Source organism: Apus apus, chromosome 1 (genome assembly GCF_020740795.1).
Source record: "Apus apus isolate bApuApu2 chromosome 1, bApuApu2.pri.cur, whole genome shotgun sequence".
NCBI lineage: Eukaryota > Metazoa > Chordata > Aves > Apodiformes > Apodidae > Apus > Apus apus.
The window spans coordinates 51,416,812-51,435,461 of NC_067282.1; the positions used below are offsets into that span (position 1 = coordinate 51,416,812).

The window sequence follows — 18,650 nt, forward strand, 5'->3', positions numbered from 1 at the left end:
GTCATGATGAAAAACTCACTGAGTTTTACCTACATGACGTAGTAAATACAACCCAAACTCCCACCTCCCCTTGCCCTTGGTCGGAAGGTTGGGAAGTTGGGAAATGAGCATGGCTTTGCAGCCCAGATAATTAACTGTTATATCCCTTTCCAAAACAGTCACTGTCACTCTCAAGGTCATAGTCACATACAGTAATTACTCAGTCTATTTACAACTGATTCACCTCTCTTCTTCTGCAATCCATGGACTTGTCCATAGGCCAGTCCTTAGAAGGTTTCCAAATAAAAAGTTATCCTTACATTCTTTCACAGGCAGCTGTGTGAACAAGCACTTCACAGTTCTTCATAAATAAGGGTTAGACCACATGTATGAGATAAAGAAAAAATAGCAACCGCCTGGTAGGAAATTTAAGAAAAGATCTTCCTTCCTTTTTTTGCAAAACAAAATATACCTTCCATGAAGGACATGGAATTTATTATTTTGCCATTCTTTGTCTCCCTAAAAAAAGCAATGTTTTTAGAGACTTCATGATGCTTTTCTGTAATTCCCTGGGGAAAGCTCAGCCACTGCTGGAATCTTCACTGATAATTTAAAAGTAGAATGACAAAGTGTGCATGAAAGGAAAAACTGATGTCACAACCAAACTAACACAGACTCAAAAAATGCCTTTCCTTATCAGCTCCCTGAGGCTGCCTATAAGCTCTCTGAGTCTTCCCTATCAGATCCTCCTCACATTATCTTGATGATAGAAAAGTGACAAGGAAAAGAAGGCACTGACTTTCTTTACAGGAACTCTGTATTTTAGTCTAGTTTTGGAGTTTTTTCAGTTGTCAGATGTTTCATAAATCAGTGGCCTTATCCCTGTTTCCTTTGTTTCAGTATGGGATTTACTAGGAAGATTTCAGGAAACTTGCCCTGAAGGAAATGTAACATAAACAGGAAGATATCACTTTTTGTATCAAGATAAGTCAAAAAGACAGTGGTGTGATGCAGTTCCTAGGAAACAGAAGCAGATTCTTGTCTGTTATTAGTATATCCTTTCTATTATTAGTCTATCTGGTATTTTGCCTGGAGATGCTCAGGGTCCACAAAAGACCATCATATCTTGAAATTCACACAGGGCCATCTCAATTTTTTTTTTAAGTTATGCAACAAATCACTTTAGCATGGTGATCAGTTTTGTCTTCTGCTTCTCATTTAAGTAGCATCTTTTAAACCATGAAAAAAAAAAATAATAATCTGTGAAATAAGCAAAAAAAATATTCTGCAGGAGCTCTTATATATTGCTTAAAATGAAACTTTGTCCTTCTAAAATCCCCCGGCAAATACCTATAGTGTATCTTGGTGTGGACAAGGGAATACAAAGCAGTTAAATAGAGCTGCTGTGCTCAGCCAGCAGAGACATTCCAGGCCTCCCAGGACTACACCTTGGGACACCAGCAGACTTGTTTTTTTTACTGCATCAGGAGCATCCCCACTCCTGTTTTGAGTAACATGCATCTGGCAGGAGAGGTCAAGAGCAGTGGCACTGGCAGTAAGAAATGTGCCATATGCTCTGCTCTTTCTCCAGACTGTTTTGCAAGCCCATGTCCTCAGGTGAGCAATTAGTCATGTTTATTGTTTCCAAGTGGCTAATAAACCCACAAGCAAGAATGGCTTAACTAAACTGAGTTCTGATCCACTCACCCAGCAGCTGGATATCAGCCTTTTCCAAGTGCTGTAGTAGATGGAGAAGGAAGCCCTGTGCTTAGCCTAATCAAAGCAGATTTTGAAAAATGCAAAAGAGATAAAAATAAACATATATAGGTGAACAATACAGTCCAAGTGTATTAACAGCATAAAAAACAGGTAGTCAATTAATCAGTCAGCTTTCAGACTTAAATAGCATAACAATTAAGCTCCTAATATCTACTATTTGAGCTGATTAGGAAATCATTAAGCCCACAGAGACTCCCACTGAACTGAATTAGGCATTTTTTGAGTTCAAGGGTCAGTTCTTGAGAACTGAGATTTCATGGCTGAGGCATATAGATTTTCTTAATTTCATTTTGAAATCTTTCCAGCTTCTCCTGTAATAATATTAATAACATTTTTAGGAGAAAAAAAAAGAGACTTGGGACAAGTGTTGGGGTTTTTGTTACATGATTACAGATTTGAAGAGCTAAGTCTAGAAAGGACCATTACATCATTTTGACTGTGCTGTCATAAATCTCAGATCATTAAATTTAATCAGATTCTCACTACATTCAACCTAGCAGCTTTTATTTCATTCAATTGCATAGGATGCCTCTTGCGTATATATTGCATGCATTCTTATAGAATTGTGCAAGTGAATAATAAGATGTAGCACTGCAGTGAGGGTTAGGGCTGGCAAACAAGAGGATTGGGAAATATTTTCCAAGAGAGGAATTCACCTTAAAACAACACACTGTGGGTTTGATTTTTTCTGGAGGTCAATGTTAAGGATAGGAAATTCCATCTGAATTTTAATCTGAGGCCTAACTCAAAAAATCAGTAGATAGAAGCTAGTTAACTACAGTAGTGATTATGTTCCCAAAGGGCCTGCACACTCACAATAACATGACTGTCTTGCTTTTCAAGGCTTGTCTTAGTCTAGGGCTGTCAGACACCATCTGGATAAGTTTGACTTAATATTAGGGACATTATTGTTAGAGAGATGGTAAAAGGAAGACCTCAGTCAGACAAAGGCTAAGAAAATAATTTTGGAGTTCATAGGTGTGGCACTTGCTCATTCCCTTTTGCTCAACCAATCTTGTACTCCTACCAGAAGGAGACAGGAGTAACCCTGCAGTCCAGTCTATATCACCTGTGGCCCCACACACTTATTGAAACTGAAGAAAATAAAATGAGTCCTCAAATAACAATAGTTTCCCACTTGTGCAAGAACTCGTCTGAACTGTGCAACTACCCTGGACTCCTAGTCTGAGTTGAGACCTAAAATGCGCCTTAACTGGAAACACAACTTGTATCAGCCTCAGAAATCATGTTGCAGGAGGAACTTGTTTAGCTTAGACCTTCAAGCACCTTTCATCCCAGCATTTAATCAGTTCCTCAGACTCTGCCTCTTCAAACATGTTCCTTTATGGGCCCCTAGTTTAACACTAATCCTGTCCCATATTCTAGCTCCAAAACAGAAATATGGACTGCTAACATAAAGATGTATCTGTCATCAATAAAGGTGTGGATATTTAAAATTAAGCTTTTTTTGTACTTCTTTGTACTTTTGTACTTCTTTTGTACTGAAGTACAAAAGTACTTTTGTACTTCAGTGGGATATTTAAGCATACATTGACTACATATGTAATATGTACATGCTGTAGCTCCCATGTCGGGCTATGCATGGGAACCTGTGTCGCCACTGCCAGGGGGAGACGCCAGCCTCTTCTTCACATACATCCATGCACCTGTGCTTCCATGGGGAGGGTGAGGGTGGCCATGCAGGCTGGAAAGAAGGATCTATCAAACACTGCTCTCTGGGCTAGGGGGTGTCCCATGCCTTCTCCACATAGCTGCCTTGGGACCGGTGCTTGTAACAGCAAAGCACCAGTAAGGGCTGTTTTGGAAGGAAGACTGGTTAGTGCCTTTCAGAGCCTAAGTCTGAAGAACATAGATGAGAGCATATGAAGAATTTTGTTTATCATCTTAAAATTGCAAGTGGCATCTGTTTAAAGCTAATTAGATGCTAAAAAATGTAAATGCTAATATATGAGACAAGAATCAAATATTATGTTCAAAGGTAGAGTATAAATCCTGTTCATTGCATTGTTATTGCCACAGAAATTGTGAGGAATCTGTGTCGGTGCATAGACAAACATATGTGATGTATGGCAAAACCTTTTTTAATGTTATTAATTTCTAATCAATTTTCACTTGTTAATGAACACAAAAAGATAAAATTCTTTTGGAGAGGGCTCTAATATAAATTGAGCAAACAATTCTTTTTAAAATCCAAACCACAAAAATACATGATTCTGCATAGAACTTTCAATCATGTCTTGAAAATGTAGTGAGGTAAACACGGTTTATACCTATATGCTATGGCAGAAATCCAATATTCATCTGCTGTTCATATTGCAAGAAAATGAGATCATTAAGGTCAGAAAGAACAGCTGCTTTAATTATAACACCCAGATATATCATATCAAAGTTCTCATCATCTCATGCGAATTCTAAAAACACACTCCAGGGGTTCATTTCTATCATCCTGCTTTTTCTGGGGAAGGAGACTACTTAAGTACACTCTGGAGCTCTGGCTGCTTCGAGTGGTGTGATTCTGTGTGATATACTTTTATCCTAAGCTCAATAATGCTATGGTAACTATTATTCACCTAACTTTTATAGACTTTATTCCTCCTTCTGGGGTGGCAGCGGTAGGGAAAATTGTTTTTGACAGCTGGGAAGCTGCCCTGCAGGCTTCATGGTCCCACTGCCACCCATCCCCATGGGCTCCTGCTCAGGAGCGCTCGGTACTCACGCCTCTGGCTGGTGACACTCGTCTGCCTGAGGCACCCCAAGGTATCCCTTCTTTAAGGGAATGGCTGGTTTGTGTTTTAACAGATGCTATGCTTCTGGTAGCGGAGAGATTAGAGGGACCATTCAACATTGAATCAGTCATGGATCCTATTGATGTCAAGATTTCTGAAGCCATCATGAACATGCAAGAAAACAGCATGCAGGTGTCGGCAAAGGTACTGTGTGAGTCGCGCATTCTCTCTTGCTGAATGTCACAAGCAGTGGGAAAAACACCTCCACCATTTTTCTGTCCAGACTTTAAGAAAGATTGTCCAGGCCACTAGAAATTGCTTTTGCTTATTCAACAGTTCACCAGACTACCTTTCAATCCTTCATCTAGTTAAACAAGCTTGAAGCTTTCAGAAGGGAGTAGAAGGGAGAAAGTTACCAAACAGTAAAATCTGAATTAACAGATGTAAGAGAGAGCTGAAAAATAGCAGTAACTATCGGCAATTTCCTGTGGAGTAGGCTTGGTAACTTTTGCTCATGTCTCGTCTGTGATTCTCCATATTAACTTCCAAACACATTTTGATCTGTCTAGGTCAGACTGAAGTACAATGTGTTTGAGGTGAATACACAAAATGTCCATTTAACCTGCTTTAATAGCCACTCAAGGGAAATATCATTACATTGGACAGCCTCTGATTACCAGACCTTAGTTTGATAGAGTTTTTTCTGTATTCTGACACGAAGATAAACAGAGTTATTGATACCAGCTTGCTCCTTTTCATTTTTAGTGCGTCTGTTTATCCACAGATCACCACCACCTCTGAACCTCATGTTAATAAGATCCTTCAAATTCAGTAGCAGGTGCTGTTGAACCGATAGTAAACAATTAATGGCTTTTCCTTAATATTCATCAGTACACTGCAACTCAAAACCTAAAGTCAACAGTTTTCCAGGTTCTCTGCATTAGGAGTTTCTACCTTCCATTGATCTCCCAGTAGTCAGTTAGGTGCTGGCTACATTGCCATCTGAGCCAGTGACTTTCCATTGCTTGAAAAGAAGCTTCTGTAGCTGGGAAAATGGCGACAAAAAGCAGGACGCTGAGGCCAATATTCTTCCTGCCACCCCAAAATAAGATGGTTTTATGTCCCCAGTGCTGCAGGCTGCTAAAGATTTCCTACAAACTGCTTTTTACCTTCAACCTACATGAAGTTACTCAGATTTTAAAAGCAGCCTACATCCTGCACAATGGAACTTCGTTCTGGCAACAGTGATCAAAGCATTTAACAGCCAAATTCTCTCAAATACTTTGGGAATTAAAGGCTATCTTCAACAAACTCAGCCCTCACTTCAAAAGAAGAATAAAGAAATATTTTTACTGAAACTCACCCAAGGCCCAGGTGTATTCAATTTCCTTTTTTCTTGCTCAGTTCTCACCACTTTTGCATTAATCAGGAAGCTGCATCCCCTGCCAGAGCCCAATGACATCTTGGCACAAGCTCATCTCACTACTCGTTTGTAGCAGAGCAGACTGTCTCACCTGTCCCTGGGAAACATTTTATTTGCTGTAAAGATTAATAAATCACAGCAATTCCATTTCAATGTGAAGTTTTTCTTCTAAGATAAATCTTAGCCAATATTTTTTTTAAATCTTGATAAACAGAAACCAACTGATATCAGTTAAATTTATTTTATTATATTTTCATAGATAAAGGAGCTGTCTATTCTTGAGGGGCCTTTGTATATTTCTGTGTAGACCATTACTCTCCTGAAATGTGATTTCCTTATTTCCTAGGTTAGATCCATCTTTCTTCAGGTCCTAACGCATGGAAATGCTTTATTCTTAAAGAAAAGCATAAAAAGGCAAAGACTTTGCGTTTAGTGCTGCATTCTTCTATGTCACATCAGATCTGTAGAGACGATATATGAGCAGACTTCAAATCAGTCATTTGTCATCTAATTTTTCCCCCTTATACATACTGACCACTTAGAGCTTTAGTGGAAATGACAGATACCTTGCCAGATGTAATGGAGTGCATGGAATGTAATTGCAGACCTAATGTAGGAGAAAAACCAGGCTTGTCAATTATTCTGAGATGCCGCTCAGAAAGCTTCAGGCAGGGTGTCGAAATCACACTGTTATCTCGTTCTTCAAACAATTTTGTATCTTGCATTTGACTGCACCCCCTGAAAATGTGGTGACTAGGAATCACAGTTATTTTTTCCACAAGTCAGTGTGTTTTTACAATGGGAAAATGATGATGCACTAATAATGTTATGCCTCCACCACCCACATACACAGATTTTTCTTTACCACTGACACACATCTTTTTCTACCTAAAAATCTGGTTGATGTTTGCAAGGAGGCTCTATGATGCATTCAGTAGAATCTTAGGCCATTTTGTATAATGATGTTTCTCTTTTAAAAAGAATTGAACAAACAGAAATGAACAATTTCTTCCTCAAAGACCTCTCACTAATCTCATCCTCTTTGCTGGAAGAAGACCTAGAGTTCATTTAATCCCAAATCTATCCCTCTCCTGTTTCAAAAATTTATATAAAATTGCACTATTCCAAAAGTCATTCACAGGAAATTGCACTATCAGTTTGTATCACAAAATGATGTTTTGTATTATACCAGCTGCATTGATGTATCGAAATTTATTTGAGAAAAATATGCTTTATATAACACATTGACAATGTACACTTGCCAACATAATAAGTGTATAAAATAAGTGAGAATGCATGCTCTTATGTGAAGGATGAAGTCTTCAACTTTAGACATCAGCAGAAAAATACATCTTGAACTTCCTAAGACTCCATTTCTGTCATTTGTCTCTCCATTCTTCACTTGATGTAGTACTAGATGTTTTGTCCAATATCTTTTTCCTGTAAATATGCACTTCCTATTCAGCACTATTCTTCTGAGAAGTAGTCCTCATGGCTACAGTCATACTAATAAATAAAAGGGAACACAGATCAGTGATTGATCCTGAGGCCAAAGTGTCACAGCCTGATTCATTTCTATACTGCTGAGACCTACCTTCTCTGGAGCTGTTTCATCCTGCCAAGAGCAAGTTGGAACAGTCCAAGAAAAAGCCAATGAGTTAACAATCAGTGCAGTCAGGGCTTATCGCTTGAGTTCAAGCCTTGTCTTTCATTTCTTTAGTAGACACAAGCCCTTTGTCTTCCACTCTTGATTGGTACACATCAATACCAAGGCAGGGAATTATACAGGTGCCACTCGTACCTCTTCTATCTTTTTGTACTTCCATCCAAGGACATACAGACTCAGCCACATTCCAGTACCTGTCACTGCGTAAGATGGATCATCTCTTTTCCTAGGCCACTAACTTTTATTTTTTGTGTGCTGATTGTGGTTGTTCGTTTTAGCACAGTTCACATTAACCAGGTACTAGTATTATATTAAGATCCTCCAATTCATCCTGAGGCTGGAATCTTCCTCTGTTTTCTTGCTATTTCTTTGCAATCTACATTCAGCACTGGCTGTGTAGAAGGTCTGACAATAAATCTCTAGGCTTCAATAGGCTTCTCACCTTGTGTGGCTGTCATGTCCCTAAACAACACCCACACGAGGTCCTTACTTTGCCTCAGGGAAAATCTCTTTCCTGACAGCTGCAATATCTGGAGATATGTTTCAAAAAGGAACAATGGTCTAGAAAGTCAAATCTCAAGGCCCTTTTGCTAGAGGACTTTACGTGCTTTGAATCAGACCCAAATTTCCCTTCTCCAAAAAAAGGCAAGGACCGATGATCACCAAAACCAGTTCCCATAGCTTCATCGTCTAATACCTGCAGCTATACTGACAGAGTACCTTCTGCAAACCAAACCACACAGATTGCAAAAATAATCAGTCTAGGCTGCCTGATATGCCCCCCAAGACATCGGCACTTTTTAAGAGCAGGCTTTTCAATCTGGGTCTGCCCAGACTTGAGTGGTGTTCCCTGATGGTTGCTTCTAGTAGAAGTCAGGTTGCAATAGATTTTCCTTGGGTTTCTGCTGATAACGTCTAAGACACATTAGTTTATTTGTTGAAATCCCTTTGTTATTTCATTGTGACACCTCTTCGGTAGTTGAACATGATAGCGTCAAATTCAGTGCTCAGCAACAGCTTGATTATTTCTCAGGTATAAGCTTCAAGCTCTGTATATTGCTTCCCAAGGCTCAGTTCATATCCAAGACTAAGTCATAGCATACATTTTCCTTATTCTCATTCTTCAGGAAGTAATTCAGGGAATCATATTCAGAGAGTTGTAACATACAAATGCTCATTTCAGTCTTGGCCAAAACAAAGGTATTTTGGGGCCCTTCACAATTTTCCCATAAGGCTGTCAGTACCATTACCTTTGATTCCTGCTTGAACTCAAAAAGTAAATCCTACATCTGTTCCATTTTTAAAATACAAGTGTTTACTACCTGACATCTGCAGAGATTGGTCACTCACAAGAAGTGAAGGAAAACTCAAAAAACAGCAGAAAAAGTCTTAGAATATCCATTTTTCTTCAAAATTGAGAAAATCTCTAATCTGGTTACATCTGCTTAATTGTGTTCTCATCACTACTCAAAACGCAACATACTGGGCTGTTTTCTGCATTTTAAAAAATCTGATTCTACACAGGTATGTTTGGCTGCTCTAAGTGTCATTTGGCTGCTGTGACATGATTTTTCCACTTTCATAAATGAAACCTATAATTGAGTGTCCCCTTAGTAAGTCCTAAACCTACTTTTATCTGAGCTGATGGATGTGCCATTTTAGCCTATAGATATATGTTCCTTTTCAGCAATTACTTCAGCTAAAACGATGAACAAGCGCCATGACATAGCAGACTACATATGCATTATTTATAAGGAGGAAATCTTCATAAAACCTACATCCAAGATTCTTCTTAAAATAGCCTCTGAGTTTCGTATTTATCTCTTCATTTATCTGTTATCTGTCCAGAGCTCTGTGCAGGGAAAATATAAAGGCATTTCAGGAAAAAATCAATGTTATTCTACCTGAAGTTGAGTCAATGGAGCAGAGTCTTACAAAGACACTGAATAGGAAGCACTGAGCACTGGCACATGTCAGAATAACAGCATGAATCAAGGCTTCATTGAGAACTCTTGGGAAAAAGACTCATTTTTTACAGTCCTGAAGTAGAAACCTCTATTTAGTAAGCTCAATAGATATAATTCTTCACTGACTCTGTTGATCTCCCAGCTTGGTTCATATCCCTGACCACAGAGGTCTGGTGCTCTTTATGACACCCTGGGATATTCCATTTTAGCTTTAGCTGCAGTTCAGTGAGCAATGGTCTTGCGTTAAGACAGTCTTAACAGAAAACTCGGGTATCTCAGGACATCAAAAACTATTAGAGATACTGATGAGAGAGCAACTGAAGGGAGCTTTGGATCTCCACTGTCTAAAATGGAAACAAGATGTTTAGCTTAAATATAGACACCTACAAATACATACCTAAATTTAGGTTTCTTAATTTCAAATTGAACCCCTTCTCTAAATTCTGGTGATATGGATGGCAACAATTATATAAAAAATGCTAATTTTTTAAGAGAGTGGATTTATGCTGCCAATTCACAGCATGTGTAATGAAACACCTGAATATTTTTCCAGAAATTGCTCAGTATCTCTGAGTAGCACTGTGAAGAAAGTATTTTGTGTGCTTCTTCTTAGGAAGAATTTGTTAATTTCAGGTATCAGCTTTGCATTTTCAATTCTGTCAGTTAATACCTGGCCACAAATTAGAAAATGTGTCTTTTGTACCCAAAATTTAGTTACTAAATATTGTACCCTTACTGCATTTCTACCAGGTCACTTAAAAAGTAAATTATTTCTTCTTCCATGATGTAAAAATTGCTGCCTAATTTCCATCTCTGTTATTGGCTGGCTGTATGTAAACTTGCTCATATAAAACTACTTGCTACAACTATTTATGTGAAGCTATATGCCACAAAGTCTATGATGGGTTTTTTCAATATGTGATAAGAGAAATGAAATATGAATCATGTAGACTCCACGTGGTCATACAAGTAGACTAACAGTCACACACTGGGAAATGTAAGGGGCAGATTCAGTGCCCTCACCTTCCTTAGAGTCAAGTTGCATGTTTTGGTTAATTGTCACTTGTCTTTGTAAGCAAATACCTAATTGTTTAATTGACTAAATGTGATGGCATAGACATCTAAATGAATGGTTATGTTTTCTGGGCATAATTTATCTTCAGTCAGAAGAAATATGAGTAAATGTTTGAAAGTATAACTGATGCCCCTGACTTATAAATTTGACCCTTTAAAATGTACAGTATCATACACAATTGTGTATAAATCCTGACAATAATAGTTGAATTTTCTTCACAGAGGAAAAATATGACTCTTTCCTGCTGAAAAATTTAGAATTTTACAAGCTTTAAGTCATCTTTCCTGGTTGATTAAATTAATTTATTGTCCAATAGTCCTCATGGCTAGAGAGGCTAGAAACTCTAAAAAAAAATCTTACACGTATTCTCAAACCAGACCAAGCAGTATTCCACTCAAAAATTAAAAATCCCAATGGCCATACAACAGCTGACTTGCTTGACTCTAAGCCAAAACAGACCTGATGATTGGACATAAATTTAGTATTAATCCGTTTCCTTCAGCAAATTTTGAATCACACGGGGCCTCTAAATTAACATCAGGAAATCTAATTAAAAGCCAATTTTAATGTATCCTGAAAGCAGCAGAAGTCATGCCATCCATGGCTGCTTCAGGAGAGAACGACTAAAGGCTGAAAACCTAGAAGTCTGAAAGTGAAACATGAGCCTTCTTGATCACTGGCTCACAACATAATTTGTGAGCTTGATATCTTACTTGCCACAAAAAAAGGAGTGATCTGCTCCTACAAACAAAACACAGCACCTGCATAGTTTTCATCTCCACTCATTCAGACAAACAGTTTTTGTCTGTCTTTAGGGTTTTGTAAAATTCGCCTTATGAGAAATTCTGATGGGAGGCAAAATGATGCAACAGCCAAAATACAATGGTCACAAAAATAAAGATTACTTCAAAATGGAAAAAGTTTGTATGAAGGCAAACACTAGGATCCTATTCCATGAGAGCACTTGAAAAATTTAACACTGTGAATATTCTACCTCCTTTCAGCTGAGCAACTTGTGTGAGAGTTCCTCTGGGATATATACTTGACATCCAGTAGTCAAATGTGTCCTCTCTGTCCATTAGTGTCCACCAGAGATACACCACTGCAACTTTTTTCCAAATGGAGGTATATGAAAAACATCATAACCTGGAACATTTTTTTATACCTAGAGAACAAACACACCAGCAGAAAATAATTCTCACTGTTGCCCACTCAATATGCCTCACCCCTCTTTTAGGGAGAAATTAGTAGGGAATAAGAAAATTGCCCATTATAAGACTATTTCATCATTGACCTTTTCTCTGAGACTACAAACAAAATTACAAGGTAGGAACAGCTGTGCATAGGCATTAGGAATGAGCTGTGATTCTGGGTAAATACCACATTTAAAAAAAAAAAAAAAACAATTATCAACTAAGTCCAGCCACAGAGGACTTCCTTTTCATAGAATCATCATAAAATGGCTTGGGTTAAAAGGGACCTTAGAGATCACCTAGTTCCAATTCTGCTGCCATTCTTCTTCCTGAGAAGACAGTGGTTATAGCACTTTCAAATGCTGGTTTCTTATAATCACCTTCTTAAATTAAGAGGGTTTTAAGGTCCTTATATGTTTTTATACCTTCACTGAGTAATTAATAATGCTTAATTATTAACCTGAATTTTAATGCAGGGCAAGTGCTCAATTCATTATCAAATTGTCAGTCAAAGCTGGTTTCAAATATATGAAAGAGAGAATAAAGAGGTTATAAAATACCAGCTATCAAGGATGTGACCAGGCTATAACCTGCAATGTCTTTTTCAGGTTTTCCAGGGATGTGGCCAACCTAAACCAGCACCTGCCCTGAGATCTTCCCGCTCTGTCCCTGAAAATTTCAACACCCGATTTAGACCATATAACCCAGAGGAGAGACCTACAACTGCTGCCGGCACAAGTTTGGATAGGCTGGTAAGGCATAATATATTCCATTTCTGCATTAGTAAAAATGGCTTGATAATATAGTAGAAGAGTGGTACCCTCCTGACAATTTTTTCTAATATAATTTCAGAATCACTATATAGTTTCTATGCCAGCTGGTTCAGCATTCAGTAAATCTTCTTTTCTCCATTGGAAGTGGTACAGAGTTGCATTGTAGGAGAACAATATGACTCAGTTTTTATGTACTAGAAATGTTAGATGAGAATAAGCTCTTTCCTGGAGGCCAAAAAACAGATGAGCCGTGGCAGGTACTTTGCATTATCATTTTCTTTGAAAAGTGATCTAGAGCGATATTTTCTATTTTTTAATTTTATTAAAAATTATTTTATGTATTAGAACAATTTTAGCAGCAACTTCTTTAACATATAAACTTGCAAAGGCACAATGATTTGTTTCACTCCTTTACTTAATTATAAAATTACCACTGCTTTATTTACATCTGTCTCAAAAATTGACTTCAGTGATCATTAATCTTGCTTTATTTATTCAACTGTTTTGAAAATAAGGCTTTAAGTAAGATTGTTTTCTTCACTACCAGCCATTGGATTCTCATTTCAGACTTCCTGCTATTTATAAATCTGTGGATTTACAGTGGGTGTAATATTATAGCTGTTAATACTGTCTCAGCAATCACCTCGAAGTAAAGGCAATGAACAGAATTAAAGAGTTGTAAAGCACCTGAATCAAAACAGACCGTACCACATACCCTCTACTTGCTGAGCTTATTGCTGGACACTTGCACAGCACTGGTCTGTCTTGCCAAAGAAAGTCATACTCAGGGCTGTAGCAAGTGAGGGAAGAGGAGCACCCAGGTCTGAAGTCTGGGTGAGCTGCACTCCCGCTGGGTGCCAGGAACGTGCTGGCTGCACTAGGGCACCAAAATATCTTGCTATGGTTCTGATCACAAGCCTAAAACATCTAGAGATTTCTTCAATACGTACCTTAAATCACTGAACAAGAAGCCAAGTACACTAACTCAGATAAGGACCTTGGTATCTTCCTGACACCATCATTCCGTAAATACCTTTGTTGGTCACGGCACTCTACTGTAGTGCCAAGTCTTTCCAATCATCTCTATCTACACTGTATTCTATCTATCAACTGCATTCTGTCAATCTTCATATCAATTCAACTGGAAAATAACATGGTAGTTCTAGTCCAGACTTGGGATTACCCTAAAAAGCAACATTTGTTAGCTCTCTGCTCTACTAGAAATAGTGTAGCCAGGTTATCATAAAAAGGAGAAGCAAAACAGATGATGTTTACCTCTGTTGTAGACTCAGGTCTTTCTACCATAGCAGGTTCATAATGCAGTGTAGCACCGCAGGCTAAAAATCTGACTGGCACTATTTAATCCATATTTGACAGGATCTTAATTTTACCCTTTCACTTCAGAGTCCAAGAACCAGCCCTTGTGTATTGCTCAGTGCACAGGCCTGGATCTCAATCTAGAATGGGCCAAGGTGAAGTGAAAGGTCAACAAAGCCTGTAGGTTTTAATCATGCTCCATCGAAGCTAAAGGTTACAAACAGAAGTGGCAGGAAGATCATGAAAAGGAAGGCTAGTAGCATAGTTCAGCTGGAATCACTCTCATAAGAACAGTTCAAGCATTTTTGCAATGAAAAACACAAGTTTAAGAGACATTCCATATTGACATAAAAATATTTCTAAACATATTAATAACCTTTTTAAACCACAAGAGTCCAAAATACTGAGCAGCATCCTGAATAAAGCAGAGATGTGTCATATGCTGCCAGCCCTTAAAGGCTACAACTGATGAAAACTGACAATGCAGCTAATTCTTTGTAACTCCTCATAACTTGTAGACTTTCAAAGGGAAACTTATCTCCATATGATTTGACTAGGTTTGTTTGTGCATTATTCCAGAAATAAATAAAAAAAATAAAAAATAAAAATCAACACAAAGAACAAACTAAGAGTGTTTGTATTGGTGTTACTTTACAAAGTGTTTAAGCCAAATACTTACTTGTTTTTCTTGCTGGTGATATTTAAAAGAATAACTATGGTCTGTTAGTGATCAGTGTTTGTATCAAATCCATCTCCAAATGGCAGTGATGCATGTGTTACCTCCTTTTGGGCTGAGACCAACAATCTCTCAAGTTAGAGATGGCCACTGACCTCAGCTGGAGCGAGAAAAGGCTGTTTATGTGGATTAGTGCAGAAGGCTTTGTTTCAGAGCTGTAATCCCTTACCAGCACTTGGGAAAGGTCACTTGCCTGTATCTCACACCAATTTAGGTAATTTTATCCAGAAGAATATAAACACTGCACTCCTGCCTCACAGAGATACCATTCAACTTGCCTACATTAGATCTTCAGAGTTTAATATGTTGAATCATTCCCTGAAACACGTATCTCTCTTCATTAACTATAAGACAGAGCCTGGAGGACCAGTTTCATTTAGATCCTCCTAACCCTTACATTGCTAACAGGACATAAGAAGAATCCCACTCACAGCTGTTTTTCAGACTGCATCCAGATCATTTTCTGTTGCTTACACCATACAAACATACAGAAGTATTACTATTTTGAAAGTAGTATCTTAACAGTTAAAGCCCCTTTTGATTATCAGAGATAAAAGAAACAAATCTTTCCTTGTGAGAGTCAGCTGACTGTCCAGTGTCACATTAATGTTTTTAGAAGTCTATTCTGGAGTTTATGTTCATAAAACACTGTCAAACCACTTAACTTTAAACTGTCATCACAAAGTCTAAACATGCAGCTATGTAAACCTCCAAAGAAGTGACAAGCAATTCTGCTTTGATCTCTCTTTGACAGCATGTTGTCAGAAGAGACCATGTTTAGAAAATATTTCCCTTGCAACTCTATCCTAAACAAACATATAGCAAATCTGAACAATTTTTTTGTTACTCCTGCTCATACCCCCATTTATAAGCTTAAATCAGTTGAGCTTATTCTGTCAGGTATGTTGCACTAAGCAACCCTCGTAATAAGCCTGCAGTGTAATCACTGGGTACAGAACTCATCTGAGAAAGTGCTCCTTCATCCTTGCCTGAACTTGTGTGATTAACCCACTTATTCCATCTTTTCCCTTCCATAATGCAGGGAAAGCAGTTGCTCTGTGTCGCTGATGTATCTGTAACTGGTAAGGATTAATAAATAAGAAATAGATCAAAATTACTTGTGAGAAACGTGATAAAAAAAAGATATATATCCCCTAAAACAGTGGTCCAACTGGTTTAAAATACATCAGATATATTTAGGAAGTTATGAAGAACCTGAGAGAGTTGTCTAAGCATGGATGTAAAGCACTACCTAAGACATCCCAGAGTATCTGAAACATGGGACCAGCAGATATGGCACAGGACTAGAGGGGCTTCTGGAGCAGCAGTGAGGAGCTAGGTAGAATACACTGCAGCCTCTCAGGCAATCCAATCACATCTTCACAGCACAGGACCTAAAAGTCAGGCTCTTTCTGAAGTCAATGGAGAGAGACACACATCTTTGGAGAGTGATTCACCCCATCTGCCACAGACACCTCTCACAGATTGGGAAATGAATGGCTCAACTGAGATATCCACATGTATAAATCAACACTGAGATGCCTCAGGGTATCTGAGACATCCAATTGATCTGGCAGTTAGGACAGCAATTTGGGATGCTCAAGCGCTCCTGGACTGGCAATTGAAGGCCAGGTAGAACACCCTAGAGGATGCCTACCATGTTGCATCCAAGTGGGAGAAAAGAACTGAGCCCCAGCTGTTCTCTGCAGGCCCCTGCAAGTCTCTGGTGGAATTCAGCTACAAAAACATAGTCACCTAGTGCTATTTGATATGCCTAAGGCCTTCAAGATAGCAAAGTTAGAGAAGACCTGGCTGGAAGTAAGATGGAATACTTCAGAGCTACTAAATTCACTTGCTGTACCTATATTTAGGTAACTGGATTCCACCCTATTTCTCTACTGACAGTAACAGAAACAAACATGAGGCCTTATCTGATTCAATACAGAGATCCATAGCATAGATATCTATAACCAGCTATCTAGATTTGAAGTCTAGATGACTGCAGTTTTCACTATTAACAGAGATAAATAAAGTCTTTGCCTAAACATAGGTATAGGCAACTGAATCGAGAAAAAATATTTCTAAAGTTGGATTCATCTCATCCTAAGGTACAAGTTTTAAAAGTACAGAGAAGTCACTCCCTATTCCTCTAGTACAAAGTGCCAAAAAGTGACAATGTTAGTCTCGGCATCTAGCAGTTACACCTGAAGTTCCGCAAGATCAGAGATTAAATAATTTTAACAACTGAGCTCAACTGCTTCCATAGAACATGATCTAAAATTTCTCATTTAAAATCAACTGCTTATAAAGACTCATTATCTTCTCTGTGGTTGCCTGTTTGGTATAACCTGTGGTTTATTTTGTTTTGTTTTGTTTTGTTTTTCTGTTCCCTGAATCTGTTTCCCTCTTGCTTCCCAGAGGACTATCTGGAGGACAATGCAACATGGTGTAAGCTTTGGTATTCTTATTCTTCACCTTCATTCTCATTTGTCTTTGTACAGTGCTGGGCAAAATACTTCTTTAAGTTTCATCTTCATCATCTTTACTTTGTGTGTGTCTTGTAGGCTAAAATGCTAGCAGTTCTCTCTGTAATTTTGCATTCCAGCTGATTTAATGCCCCCCAGAGCTGCTGGTTCCTTCCAGTATTTTTCTCCCACTTCAGGGCTGATGCCTCACCCCCAGAAAGCAGCGTATGAATTTCCTCAGTGAGCTAAAAGCTGGCATAAGCATCCCCATGGTCCCAGACGCCACATTTGCATGGGCAGCAATGCAGACACTGCATTTAGCTCCGACTCCTGTGCCTTGAGATAGCAGTGGAGCAACAGAAACAAGCTCCCAGGCTTTGCTGGACTTTTTTCCTAGAATTGCCCTGTCTTGCTGCCTGGCAAACCACCGAGCTTCTCTGCAGGAGCTTGATAAAGTAGATTCCTTTACACTTTCCAGTTAGAGGTCCCTGGTTTCAGACAGAAGGCCTCGTCAACAGGGCTCAGCACAGCCCAAGGGGAAGGAGGGAGCACAGCAGCATGCAGATATGCATCATCTCACTTGTAAAGTACCTCAAAGCATTTAGCTTGGGCAATTATACCCTGCTTCTTAGCAGGACTAATTAGTCTACAGAGAGCACCATGCTGGTAGAGCCATACTGCCTCCTGCACTTGAGCTGCCTCAAGTTCCTCTGTATCCCCCGCACCACCGTACAGCACAGTGCTGCTTTAACTCAGCTCCAGTTTCTCCTGAGAATGTTCTGCAGCCTGACCTAGCTGGACACATATAAAATAATTCCACATTTTCTTTCAGGAGGTTGTGGAAGCTTTCTTGATTTTCCACAAGGGAGCTGATGCACTGTTAACCATATAATACATAATGCACGTGCATACTATGGAGACAGGCAACTGAGAAATCGGCCGTGGCATTTTGTAAGTGATTTACATTCAAGTATAGTATAGGAGCTGCATAGATGAATGGATCAGTATGCACCCAGTCTGAAAAAGAAAACCTTTCATGCTATTTACCCAGGGGAGGGGAATATATAGTTCCAGACTTTGTAGGAAGATATTCTTTTATCCTCCTTAAAATAAAGTTAAAGAAAGTCTCAGTTTCCATGAGCAAAAGAACCAGAAACATTTTTTTGGGGAATCAAGTGGGATGTATTTTAAGTGTCTGTTCAGTCATATTTTTAAATTATTTGTATCCATTGTGTAATGATTTTTGTTGCAATTTAAAAAATGCAGTAGTAACATAACGGATCTGTTGTGAAAAATGCCTTCCAAAACTATATGAAGTATAAAATATGATTAAAATAAAATTAATCTGCTTTGTGTTTTAACTATAAAGGGCTAGCATTAATAGGACAGTGTACTATGGAGACATGGATCTGAACTACCCAGGGAATCCCCTGGAGCACTTCTGCAAGTGGACTTTATGTTTCAGTTTTCTTAGGATCCATTTAGTCCAGAGTCTAGAAATGTTAAATAAATGCAGTGATAGCACAATTT

At 38.6% G+C, this 18,650-nt stretch overlaps 1 protein-coding gene across 1 annotated transcript in view; it reads left to right on the plus strand.

Annotated features, from left to right (window-relative positions):
* Window positions 1-18,650, plus strand: part of GPC6 (glypican 6) — a 531,236-nt gene that overhangs the window by 453,265 nt on the left and 59,321 nt on the right. Inside the window, exons 5-7 of the mRNA XM_051610133.1 lie at window positions 4,579-4,709; window positions 12,438-12,581; window positions 17,074-17,103. Of these exons, the coding sequence (XP_051466093.1) occupies window positions 4,579-4,709; window positions 12,438-12,581; window positions 17,074-17,103 (305 nt within the window). The remainder of the gene's footprint in view (window positions 1-4,578; window positions 4,710-12,437; window positions 12,582-17,073; window positions 17,104-18,650) is intronic.